This window comes from Syngnathoides biaculeatus, chromosome 9 (assembly GCF_019802595.1).
Source record: "Syngnathoides biaculeatus isolate LvHL_M chromosome 9, ASM1980259v1, whole genome shotgun sequence".
NCBI classification, from domain to species: domain Eukaryota; kingdom Metazoa; phylum Chordata; class Actinopteri; order Syngnathiformes; family Syngnathidae; genus Syngnathoides; species Syngnathoides biaculeatus.
The window spans coordinates 18400081-18413312 of record NC_084648.1 but is presented as its reverse complement, the minus strand read 5'-3'; the positions used below and the strand labels follow the sequence as shown (position 1 = coordinate 18413312).

Genomic DNA, 13232 nt, shown 5'->3' with positions numbered 1-13232 from the left:
ATCCCGCCCCCGTCTGTGTGGGTTTTCTCCAGGCAGTCCGGTTTCCTTTACATCCTCAAAACATGCACGTAGATTAATTGAAGACTAAATTGTCCATAGGTGTATATGTGAGTGTGAATAGCCATTTTTTTATGTGCCCTGCGATTGACTCAGTGTACCCCACTCTTGGCCAAAGCTGGCTAGGATAGGCTAGACACTCCCCAGACCTTAGTGAGGATAAGCAGTTAAGACAAAATGATAATAATGCTGGGAAGGTGTCCCAATACTTTTGTCAATTTCGTGCATCCGAGATGCGCTGCTCTTCAGTGCGTTTAAAAAAAAAAAAAAAAAACCCAGTTCCAATATTTAATTTTCTACTTCAAAGTGTAATATTTCTGATTTGTGTTTGTGTGTAAAAAGGAAAAAAAATATCTATATTCATATTGAAAGAATATAACGGGAAGCTGCTGACTGAAGCGTATGAAATGCTATACGAACGCGTTCCGGAAATAACTTTTTCGGTTTCCTGGTGACTGCACTTGTCAAGCTGTGTGAGAGATGCAAAACTCAGATTAATGATAGTGTAAATATTGTAAATAACATGCGTGTGTGTGTTTGTTTGTGTGTGTGTGCGCGCTTGGCCTTCCGACCAGCTGACATGATACTTAAGCACTGATAGTGTAAAAAAAAAATTGTTTTCCCCATTTTTGGGCCAAATGTGGGGATGGGGCATATAACATCTACGATGTACTACTAGAAGCTTGCATGTTTTATCATTTCTGACCACATTCCATTTATTACTTTCCATAATTACTGTGCTATGTCGTTGCAAATGAAAGCATTTTAGTCGCTTTCCTTTGGCCCTTTCGAAGTCTCGCCTGAACTTCCTCGTCGGAGGAGACGCGCCAACGTCAGCCCGTAACGTCCGACTGCTTGCCATGAGGTGCGTTCGGATGTATTTGACCGCATCCCGAAAAATGAACAATAAATGCATCTTCTCAAACTCTTCTGGTCTGGTTCAGCGAATCAAATGTGGGAGGAATCGGGAGTCCTCGCGGGGCCGCGAGACGAACCCCAAAGCTCGGGAGAGGTTTAGCCTGATTTGACTTCAGACAGTGAGACCAAAAAAAATTATGTAATTTTCTGGCTTCAACTTTAAATGTAGTTAAACTGACCAAAATCATATATTGTGCAGCTTTTTTTCCCACCACCAGATGGCAGCATTGCCTGTAATGGAAGCTAAAGTCATCTAAAAGCAATTAAAAGGATTCTGCTGATGTTAATGTAGACAAACTTGCAATTTTGCACCTTTTGCAGATTTATTGATTATCCGAGAAGGTTTTGGGACCCTTATGCGCGCCATCAACACCTTCACGCGTCCCCTCGTCGAGACAAAGCAAGGGTGGGCAACCTGTAGGCTGTGGGACATGCAATTCTGAAAAAAAATAAATAACAAACCTGTGCTTGTGTTATGTAAACAGTAATTTGAACATTGCATCAGATTATTTTCATGTCTCGCTTTTCAGGTGAACAAGCAATTTTTTTTTTTTTTGGGGGGGGGGGTGTTTGATTTCAGTACTGAGTTCTAAATTAAGGCCCGTCTTCAGGCCCATCGGTCTTCCCATTTCCAAACTACATCTATTTTTACCACCACCGTCTCCAGTTTTTTTTTTTTTTTCAACGTTAAACTATGCATTCAAACTCACAGGCAAGCATTGCTCACCCGTAAATAAATTAATCTCGCTTATTGCATCGCGTTACTTGCGTTTTTTGTGCTATATCTATGCTGCCATTTTGAAACGGGTTTTGTTTTTTAATAGCGAAATCGAGGCTGTGGTATGACTCTGCTGGTGTTGATGAACACGCAGAGCTCATCCTTGTCACATCTTGCGCGCAACCCCACTATTATCCTTGGGGGACGTCTCCAGTTAATGTGTGGGTGCTTGTCTGAACAGTTAACACGTGATGAATTTTTTAAAATATGTTTTTGCAGCACACCTAAGGGTAATTTAAAATCCCCTAAATAACCCGGAATTTACAGGCATGGTAACTCTTTGAGCTTCTAAAGGAGGATTACACAGTGCCGAATATGCGATCTCACACTGTAAACATTTATTTTAGAGTTACTTTGTAACATTATGAACACGTAAAGGTACTTGGCAAATGCAATCGCCGATCATTAAATAATACACAAAGTACCAAGGGAGTAACTGTGGTACTGCATGCGCCAGTCTGGTGTGGCGGAGAAATATGTTAGAATAGTGCAGGACATGTATGAGGGCAGCAGAACGGCGGTGAGGTGTGCCGTAGGTGTGTCAGAAGAATTTAAGGTGGGGGTGGGACTGCATCAGGGATCCGCGCTGAGCCCCTTCCTGTTTGCGGTAGTAATGGGTAGGCCGACGGATGAGGTTAGACTGGAATCCGCTTGGACCGTGATGTTCGCAGATGATATTGTGATATGCAGTGAAAGCAGGGAGCAGGCGGAGGAACAATTAGAAAGATGGAGGTACGCCCTGGAAGGGAGAGGAATGAAGATTAGCCAAATTAAAACAATATATATGGGTGAATGTGAGGGGCGGAGGAGGAAGAGTGAACCTCCGGGGAGAAGAGATGGCGAGGGTGGACGACTTCAAATACTCTGGGTCAACAATACAGAGCAATGGAGAGCGTGGTAAGGAAGTGAAGAAACGGGTCCAAGCGGGGTGGAACAGCTGGCGGGAGGTGTCTGGTGTTCTATGTGGATGAGCCCAAATTTTCTTCAACTAAATCACAACAAAACTGAGACAATTGTTTTGGGCAATAAAGAAAAGAGAATTGCAATTAGTAAACACCCGGACTCTCTGTCTTTAAAAACCAAAGACCAAGTCCGACACCTCGGTGTTCTGATTGATTGCGACCTGACTTTCAACAACCATATCAAATCGATCACAAAAACTGCCTTCTGCCAGCTGAAGAACATATCTCGAGTGAAGTCTTGTATGTGTCAAGCAGACCAGGAAAAGCTCATCCGTGCTTTTATCTCAAGTAGACTTGACTATTGTAATGCTCTTCTGACTGGAGTCTCCAGAAAGAGCATTCAACAGCTGCAGCTCATTCAGAATGCTGCAGCTCGCGTTCTGACCAAAACAAAGCGGTCAGAGCGTATAACTCCAATCCTAAAGTCCTTGCACTGGGTTCCAGTCGGCTTTGGAATAGATTTTAAAGTTCTGCTAACTGGTCTGTAAATCACTAAATGATTTTGGTCCTGAATTCATGAAAGAAATGCTTACGGTATACAAACCCAGTCGAGCTCTGAGATCGACTGACTCGGTCAAATAGTGGAGGGCAGAGTCCAAAGCAAACATGGCGAAGCAGAATTTAGCTATGATGCCGCACACAACAGAGGTGAGGTCAGCCCCAAGTGGGAATGTTTTGAAATCCAGCTTGAAAACGCTTCTTTTTTACTTATGCTTTTTCGAATATGTCCACTTTTTGATCATATTTCTTGCACTGTATGCGGTTCTAATTGTCTTTTTTAATGTTTTGTTTGTCGTTTTTAATGTTTTTATCCCGTTTTAAATGTTTTATCTCTTTGTTTTCCAATATCTTTAATCATGTAAAGCACATCGAGTTACCTCGTGTATGAAATAAATTTGCTTTGCTATCTATGCCAGTGACGTTTAGTGACAGGCAGCGCAATCAAATGTTCGTCCGCTTGATGGCAGAGGTACTTTTTATGCAGACACCCTCCCGCACCCCCATCCTCACCCCTTCCCCCTCCCCCTCCCCTTCGTCCTCCGGAGCATCCCGGAGCCGAACCAGCCGACGGCGGAGGAGGACGGAGCGGGTAGCAGCCAGCCCGTCACCACCGCCGCTTGTGGGGACTTCCACAAGGCGGACAAAGCAGACGCTTCCAGCGGCCACAAACGCAACTAAGGTATTGTGACGCACTTTAAAAATAAAAATGAGAGCTCGACTGCTTGCAAAATGAAGCTGGTTTAAAAAAAAAAGGTTGTACTGAAGCTGAACTCAATTAGTGTTAACGTGGGATTCGCAGCTGTATTCGATGATGTCATTTTTCCCTTTTCTCTTTCAGCGTCCTCGCTGCTGTTGCGCAGCATCCCGGGCTGCTTCCCAAACTTGGACTTTTTATTTTATGTCTTTTTTTTTTTTTTTTTTTTTTACGTCCTCTCCTAATCAGGACTACCCAGCTTCCCCTCGACCGCGGCCGTGTCAACTTCCTCCAGCGATTGTGGAAGTGGCTTCTTGTCCGATGTTTTCCCCCGTCACTTGAACTCACCTCACGACCATGGCGGTCAAGTGAAAGTGACGCCGACGAAGGAGCCACGGCGGCGGGTTGGAGGGGGTGAGGCGGGGCGGCGGGGAGAGCCATGCGGAGGAGTCGCCGGTGAGGAACCGCGGCTGAGCGGACGGGATGGCGGGAGGCAACCGGGAGCTGCCGGTCACCTCCTCGCCGGCGGTGGCGGCCAACGCGGAGGGTGAGGAGATCGAAGTGTTGGAGAGCACCGACGTTCTGCCGGTGGCTCCCGAAGACGTGAGTAGACGTCAATTTGACACGTGCACAAAAGTATTGGCGCACTTCGTTTTAAAATGTTGCTCAGAAAGTCACCGCGCGCATTTTATTTTTGCCATTGTCAGAAGAATAACGGCAGATCCGAATATGACAATTAAAAAAATAATGTTGAAAGTGACCGGCTTGCTTGGATTTTTATTTCCTTTCGAATCACTGCAATCGGTTGCTATCTTGAATTCGACTAAATTCTATGAATGCTGCACTTTTTATTGGTTGCTTTCAGTAGGCCTATTTGGACCACCGTTATTTCGTACGAGAAGAGCATTAATTTGGTTCTTGTGATTGGTGGCAAGATGAATATTGTGCTGCTGAGCTAACTTTAATCATAATGAATATGTGCTGCAACGTTATGGCGAAAATGCTAATCACAGTTGTTGTTAATCGTGATTATTCATCATATTTGGGAAAACATCTGTATTTTTCTCGCACTATTCAGTTCTACCAAAAAAAATCAACAGATTTCAGTGCCAAATGATCTAAATAAATTGATTAATAAAAATTTCTTTTTTTTTTTTTTTAGAATGAGTGCCAAGTAATTTTAGAAAGTGGCCCATCAATTTAAAATTTACCAATGGGTCCCTCAATAAATACGGTACTATATTATTTGTCTTTTGCCCCGAGTTCAGAACAAGTCCAGTCAACGAATGTTGATCCCACTTGACACTTGCTCCTCATCTTCAATTATTTGTTGTGATTTAGCAAGCGACGTGCGGCCCGCGACGTTTGCGCCTGGTCGCATGGTGCGCTTGAAAGTCATTTTGGCGGCTTAATGAAGCCTTAGCCATGCTTCCGCCCCCTGCTGGTTGGCTGACTACTAGTTGAGCAGGTGCGCGATTAACACGCCCCTCCATTTTTTTATTGTAAACATCGGCGATGATCGGGTTAATTTCGTTGCGGCATCCAAAATGGTGATTACTATGGAAGTAAATTAAACACCAGGATTTGAATTTGAAATGCCACAGAAAACAGGATTTCAATTTGAAATGTAAAGTGATCACATTTTCAATAGTTGTATTTCAGTGTAACCTTTCAATGTTAACAATTCAACTGGCTTCAGTTTGCTGTCTGAAATTCACCGTCTGTGCCTCCAGGCAGGGTTACATCAGGTCAGAACCGAACACCCAGCCAATCGCAGTTACGCCTTCTTAGTATGTAATGTCACGTGAGTAAGAAAGACAAATTCAAATCCTGGTGGCGCTAATTTACTTCCCTAGATTACGAGTAAAATTCGATTTATTGTACAGCACGAGGGGTGGCGAACTCCGCTGCGTACAGTCGGGAAAATCCAAGTTTCTCCTTCTATATCTTGATGTAAAAATGTCTCCAACACTCTTGAATAAGTGCATACAAAAGAATTTACTTGGAAACGAACAAGGGTACATCATGCCAAAAAAAAAAAAAAAAAAGACCATTGCAGTCTTATTGTAATGGTTTACAGTTGTTAAAAACATATTGGGGTAGAAATCTCAACTGTATATAAAGATATGATCACAAAGTGTGGCATAATTTTACAAACACATCTTCTCACTACATTTTGTTGGCAATTATTTACTTTTGCCACCCTTTTCTAGCCGTATGAACACCTAAAATATTCCCACCGCCACGTCCCAAAATCTTGGGCGGGATCTTGTTTGTTCACAGTTTTTAGTTCCAATTGGCTTTTTGACTGTGCTCAAACTACGCAAACGTTTTTCCAAGCACAACCCAAGGAGACGCAAACGATGTCGTTTAATTTGAAAAGTTTGAGGCGCTGCTCGCAGAAATGAGAGCAGCCCCCTTTCATATTATCTTCGGCTGCAGCTCAGCGAACACAATGATTAGGTAATAGCCCAGCGCGCACGGCATGTTTAGGATCATATTTTTAGTATCATCCTTTCCAAACTGGTACCCGCGTCTCAATTCCCTCTCTACCCCCCCCCCCTCCCCTTCTTTTTTTATCCCCAGAAATGGAAGGAGCTCTTCGACAAGGTACGAGACTGCTCAACTCTTGTTTGCGCCACCCGTTGGCGTTCGTCCTGCGTCTGACTTCTTGCGTTATCTGCCCGGAGCGAAATGTTGATTTTTAGCTGATGAAGGTCAGCAGGTTGTTGATTTTAAAGTCATTAAACGTCCAGGCTGAGCGCGCATTAACTCTATGGGACTCGCTTGGACTGTAAATAACTGGTGGTGTATTTTCCAAATGGTGCGTTTGTGTGAACCTCAAAGTTGGAACAACCTTCACGATGTGGACATTCGCCGCTGGTCAAGGTAATATCAGAAATCCGGTTTCCTCGCTCATGATGTAGTGTAGAACTAAACTAAAGAAATTAAATATCCACAAAATTGCTGCTTCAAAATATCCATCAATCCATTTTCTTAGCTGCTTATCCTCACGAGGGTCACGGGAATGCCGAGGCCTATCCCAGCTGGCAAGGGGCGGGGTACACCCTGAACTGCTTGCCAGCCAATCGCAGGGCACACGGAGACGGACAACAGTTGCACTCACGATCACACCTAGGGGCAATTTAGAGTGTCCAATTAATGTTGCATGTTTTTGGGATGTGGGAAGAAAACCGGAGTGCCCGGAGAAAACCCACGCAGGCACGGGGAGAACATGCGGACTCCACACAGGGGGGTCCGGGATCAAACACGAGTCCTCAGAACTGTGAGGTCAACGCTTCACCAGCTTATCCACCATACTGCCCCTTGCTCACCAGTGATTTAATATTTAAAATGGTCATTATTTGTACAAAATCAGTTTTCTGTGAATTTTAAAATTGGCATAATAATATTTAAGTTTGGATTATTTTCTTAATTTAAATTTCAATTCCTTTTTAATTTGATTTGAACATTTTTATCTATTTTTTGGATTGTATTTATGAAAGTTTTATTTTCGTTAAGTCCACTAATTTTTAAAATGTACTTTTATTTTCTAGTTTCAAATTTTTATGCATATATTCTGTTCAAAGGTACTATTTTTAGCAGTTTTTAAAATATTTAAGATTTCTTGTAGCAAATTCTTGTATTTCCTTTTTATTGCATAATTTTATTTATTTTTATTTTTATTTTTTTATCGGTCCAGGGCTGGGATTTAAACCCTGGTCCTCAGAACTGTGAAGCCAACACTTTACCAGCTGCTCCACGATGTCACACTTTAAAATATTGTCTGATTTTTAAAAAAAAAAAAAAAAAAAAAAAAAAGGTGCCAAATTGTTCTTTTGGCAAACAAGGGTGAGAAAGAAAAACTTTTCCTTTTCGACATCATATGCATCGTTTAGCTTTTTTCTGGGTTTTTGGGTTTTCCGCGTCGTGTTTTAAAAAAGGGGCTTTTGATATCAAGTACATGTGGCTTTGTTGTTCGCTGAAATGATGTATGCTACAAAATAACTTTTTAGAAGAGCATTTTCTTTTTCCAAAACCTGGATCGATTTCACCTTTCAAAGTCCAGCTATCCACCGCAAAGCCGGTCGACATTTTTTTCCGCCATCCCATGTCGGTACAGCAGTCTTCTTCCTCGAACGCGTTTAGGTCTCTGCTCGCTTTTGCCCCCCCCCCACCGGGTCCCTTCTCATTTCGGCTCATTAGGCAAATGTATTTTTAGATGAAAACTGCGCATCACGCCGCTCGATTTAAATCCTTCTTTAAACGCTAAAAAGCGGACCCGGTGGTTTGACTTTAGTCCAAGCAAGCCGCTGCAGTGAGCACTTGCGGGACACACAAACACAACGTGGTGAATATTTTGCGTGTGTTTATGTCATTGACCCTGATGATGCAATTAGGTTGACGCGCGCGCGTCGGCCACGCCAGCGCGGTAATGATCTCGAGGGAGGGAAACACAGACCGGCCGATGCGAGGAGCAGGTCGGGCTGACAGACGGGCGATGGACCCCTCTTACTTCACGCCCACCCGCCTGCCCCGGGCCCCCACACAATTGAATTCATGAATTGAAATGTGTTGTTTGTGTGCGCACATGGGATTTAAAGGTGTGAGACGGCCTTTTTGTTTTTTGTTTTTTTGCAAAGACGTGAGGTCACAGGGGATTACAGGAAAGATGATGGGGAGGGGGTTACCCTTGTGTTGGTACTCCACGAGTACAACAAGAGGTCTTAAGTCTTCCTTTATGTGCCTTCGGCGTAAGTGTCGGTGTGAAAAAGTGTCCGAGCGGCGAGGTCGACACCCGGTCCGACGGCGCGTCGTTTCCAACTGCGCCGCCGCTCTTTTATTCACGGCGGTTTCTCTTTTGTCTCGCAATGACTTGGTCCATTTGTCAAGTGGGAGGGGGAGGGGGAGGGAGTGTGACCCTGGTGCGGCGGCGGCCTCGCCTGCATCTCCGAAGCGACGCTGGCTGCCTGTCTCGTGTCTGAGTTGCGCCGGTGAGGCTAAATAAAATGAGTTTGATCAAAGTTGACACAACGCTACAGGGGCTTTTCCTGGCTCAAATTAAGCAGGGTTGATATATTCTGATCAGTCGCGCGCATGTTTATGCTGTGCCCGTTGCCAATGTGAGAAACAAACACTTTTTCATGTATTTTATTTTGCGTTTTTGTTCTCACAGTATTTCTTCGATGAAGCAGCTGGAAAGCGTTGGCCTCACAGTTCTGAGGACCGGGGTTTAAATACCAGCCCTGGACCAATAAAAAGATAAAAATAAATAAAATCATGCAATAAAAAGTAAATACAAAAATTTGTTACATGAAAAAAAAATCTTAAATATTTTAAAAACTGCTAAAAATAGCACGTTTGAACAGAATATATCTATAAAAATTACAAACTAGAAAATAAAAGTACATTTTAAAAATTTGTGGACAATGAAAATAAAACATGAATACAATAAAAACATGTAAAATTGATACATTTCAAATAAAAAAAATTTAAGTCAGTTAAGAAAATGCTACAAACAGAAATATTACTATGCCAATTTTAACATTCACACAGAAAACACAAATAATGACCATTTTAAATATTAGATCACTGGTGAGTAAGGGGCGGCGCGGTGGATCACCTGGTAAAGCGTTAGCCTCTCAGTTCTGAGGACCGGGGTTTAAATCCCAGCCCTCCCTGTGTGGAGTTTGCATGTTCCCCCCGTGCCTGTGTGGCTTTTCCCCGGCCACTCCGGTTTCCTCCCACGTCCCAAAAACATGCAACATAAACTGGACACTCGAAAATTGCCCCTAGGTGTGATTGTGAGTGCGACTGTTTGTCTCGATGTGCCCTGCGATTGGCTGGCAACCAGTTCAGGGCGTACCCTGCCTCTTGCCTGTTGACAGCTGGAATAGGCTCTGGCACTCCCCGCGACCCTCGTGGGGATAAGCGGCGAAGAAAACGGATGAATGTAATGGTATTTTCATTGACGCATGCCCCCCCCCACCCCCCCCCACCTGCTTCCTTTCCTTTCAGTTTAGTATTTTTCATGTCATCCTGCTCACTTTATCTGTCTTGAGTTTAGGAGGGCGCAAGTGTCGGATCCCTTTTGAAAACCTTCAACGCGACCTCGCAAAATTTACACAGGAGAGTCCTCGGAAAAGTTTGTAAAAAGTATTTGCCCCCAGAGACCCATCCGACTCATCAAAACAAAATTCGCCAAATTGGGTGGGCGTCTCTCTCCTGAGAGAAAGCACGAAAAAGTCTTCTGGGCCCATGGCTGAAACTGGACAGAAAAATCTGCCAGTTTTGTTTTGCGGCATTTCCAGCGCTCCAATTCCTTGTAAAACTCCTAATCGGATGCAGGTTAACTGACAACCTTTTCACTTAGCCAGAATGTGTTTGAAAGTTTGAGGATCAATCCGGGGTGCGAAGGTTCGTGTTTTTCCGCTTGCATCTTTCATTTCCTTAGCGTGACCTTGCCTCAAAAGCTTCAGTGTGGGTCAGCGGCTCATTGGACCCGCTTATATTCTCCATTCTACCAACTGGAGTGCACACGGTACCGAAGTCTAAAGCAAATCCAGTAAAAATCGACCATTTCAGACTGGAATGAATACATATTTGCAACCCCTTTGCGTCTTGCACTCGTTTGGTCAAAGTTGCCACGTGCAGCAACTGACCTTCAAGGTTGATCTATTTATTTAGAATAAGATGTCCAATCAATTCTGACGTCCCCAGCGTGTCAGATTGAGAGCACAATCGTGTCTACTTTGCTTATGCGGCAGAGGCAAGACTGAATCCTCTTTTCGGTTTAGTTTTTCTCCATCTTCTTTGTTTAAAGAAAAATCTAATATGATGTCATATATATATATATATATATATATATATATATATATATATGCAGTGAAGAAAATAAGTATTTGAACACCCTTCGATATTGCAAGTCCTTCCACTTAGAAATCAGGGAGGGGTCTGAAATTTTCATCGTAGGTGCGTGTCCACTGTGAGAGAGATAATCTAAAAAGAAAAATCCAGAAATCACAATGTATGATTTTTTTTTTTTTTGTTTTAAGGATTTATTTGTGTGATACAGCTGCAAAAAGGTATTTGAACACCGGAGAAAAGTAATGTTAATATTTGGTGCAGTAGCCGTTGTTTGCAATTACAGAGGTCAAACGTTTCCTGTAGTTGTTCACCAGGTTTGCACACACTGCAGGAGGGATTTTGGCCCCACTCCTCCATACAGATCTTCTCTAGATCAGACAGGTTTCTGGGCTGTCGCTGAGAAACACGAAGTTTCATCTCCTTCCAAAGATTTTCTGTTGGGTTTAGGTCTGGAGACTGACTAGACCACACCAGAAGCTTGATATGCTTCTTACAGAGCCACTCCTTGGTTTTCCTGGTTGAGTGCTTCGGGTCATTGTCGTGTAGAAAGACCCAGCCATGACCCATCTTCAAGGGAAAGTCGTTGTTCCCCACAATCTCACAATACATGGCCGCGGTCATCCTCTCCTTAATACAGTGCAGTCGTCCTATTCCAGGTGCAGAAAAACACCCCCAAAGCGTGATGCTACCACGCCCATGTTTGACAGTAGGGATGGTGTTCTTGGGATGGAACTCATCATTCGTTTTCCTCTCAACACGGTTAGTGGAATTATGACCAAAAAGTTCCATTTTGCTCTCATCTGACCCCAAAACGTCCTCCCATGACTCCTCTGTATCATTCAAATGGTCATTGGCAAACTTAAGACGGGCCTTGACATGTGCCGGTTTAAGCAGGGGAACCTTCCATGCATGATTTCAAACCATGACGTCTTAGTGTATTACCGACAGTCACCTTGGAAACGGGTTTTTCTGGGGCGCCCATTATACTACACGTGCGTAGGTCCGACCTAGTTGTCGTCACTAAAGTGCTGTCTCATGTCGTTTTTGTGGGGATTTCAGGGGATTTAAGGATGGACCCTTGCTCACGTCCTGTATTTGATCTGATAAATCCTATCAAGCTTGTTTGGATCACACCACAATGTGAAACGGTTCTGCGACCCGGTGGGGGAAGAATCGCTAATGGATTCCCTTTGCGACCTGACAAGTTGCTACTTCACAGGCGCGGCCATCAGAAGCAACGTTTTGTAACGTGCGTGGAAGTTCCCGCTGTTGACGTAGACTTGGAGCCTTGGAATTAGGATTATTGCTTGACAAAAATGTGTGTGTGAGGGACAAAGTAAACTCTGTGTGGGGCACGGTTTGGTTGGTTGGTTCGTTCAAGCTGCCACCCGCCATGCAGTGTTGGAAATGCCCCAGGCAGCCACCCCACACAAGCTTAAACGCGATTAAACACTTTCACGTGGAAAAGAAAATCCCCTGAGCGTGAGTTGAGACCTTCTAGGGGAGTCGGAGTCCATATTGAAGGCAACGCGATCTCGCGAGTTTGTTTTGGGTTACTTGATCAGTTTCTTATAAGGAGCATGCAACAACTAGCAGCCATGAAACCTGTCTGGCAGTTATGTTTTGATCGCCTTTTGTTAGCGAATTAGTTATTAGCATTATGGTGTCCGGACCTAAAGCAGAACACATTTGAACTTTATTGGACATTCAGGTCAATATTTGAATCGAGCACTCTAGTTTCGCTTTTGCGCTTTTGGGGTCAACTTGCATTGCTGCCACTCGATGCAACCGATGCCATTTTGTGTGGCAGTCGCGACACGCTTTACTGCCACCTGCGGGGCTGGAGTGCAACAGTATCGACCGTGGAGTCAAGCGAGGCTTTTCGCCATCCCGGCAACATTCACATTTGCCGTTCTTCCCGATGCACCCGTTTTCTCATCATCCGCACGATCTGCGGCACGTTGATACGCTTTCTCAGCATGATTGCCATCGATGTGTGCACAGATGGCGAGGGCACGCTCTGGTGACCCGTTGTTCCGAAATTCCCGGAGTGATCGAGATCCCCAACAGTTTGGAGAAGCTGCAAGATACCCCCGTGGTATTAAAAAAAGCACACACACGCACAACAGAGAGCATTTCAAACTATTTAATTGAAAGATTTAATCTGAGCTCGTTGTTCTCTGCTGCTGCTGCTGCTGCTGCTGTGCTGCTGCTGCTCCTCCTGAGGGCCCTAAATAGATTTCCATACTGAAAGGCCCGGTTCCATCCAGCTGGCGGCGTGTGAAAACCGTTTCCGCTTTTGTGCTGAGGTAAAAATAGCCGCTGCGCCTGTTGATCGTTAAATGGGGGAAAAGACGACGCGCCAGATCGGCGGTAATTGGCTTCACAGTTGAAACTCCCAGCAGTGGCGGCATGAAATCAAAACGCTGCGCTAGGTGCGGTAGCTCGAGCCGCG

General features: G+C 44.2%; 1 protein-coding gene across 1 annotated transcript in view; it reads left to right on the top strand.

Annotated features, from left to right (window-relative positions):
• The first annotated feature begins 4365 nt into the window (after positions 1-4365).
• The window catches only part of rhbdl3 (rhomboid, veinlet-like 3 (Drosophila)), a 43601-nt gene continuing 34734 nt past the window's right edge, over positions 4366-13232 (top strand). Inside the window, exons 1-2 of the mRNA XM_061830588.1 lie at positions 4366-4513; positions 6497-6520. Of these exons, the coding sequence (XP_061686572.1) occupies positions 4394-4513; positions 6497-6520 (144 nt within the window). The 5' untranslated portion in view covers positions 4366-4393. The remainder of the gene's footprint in view (positions 4514-6496; positions 6521-13232) is intronic.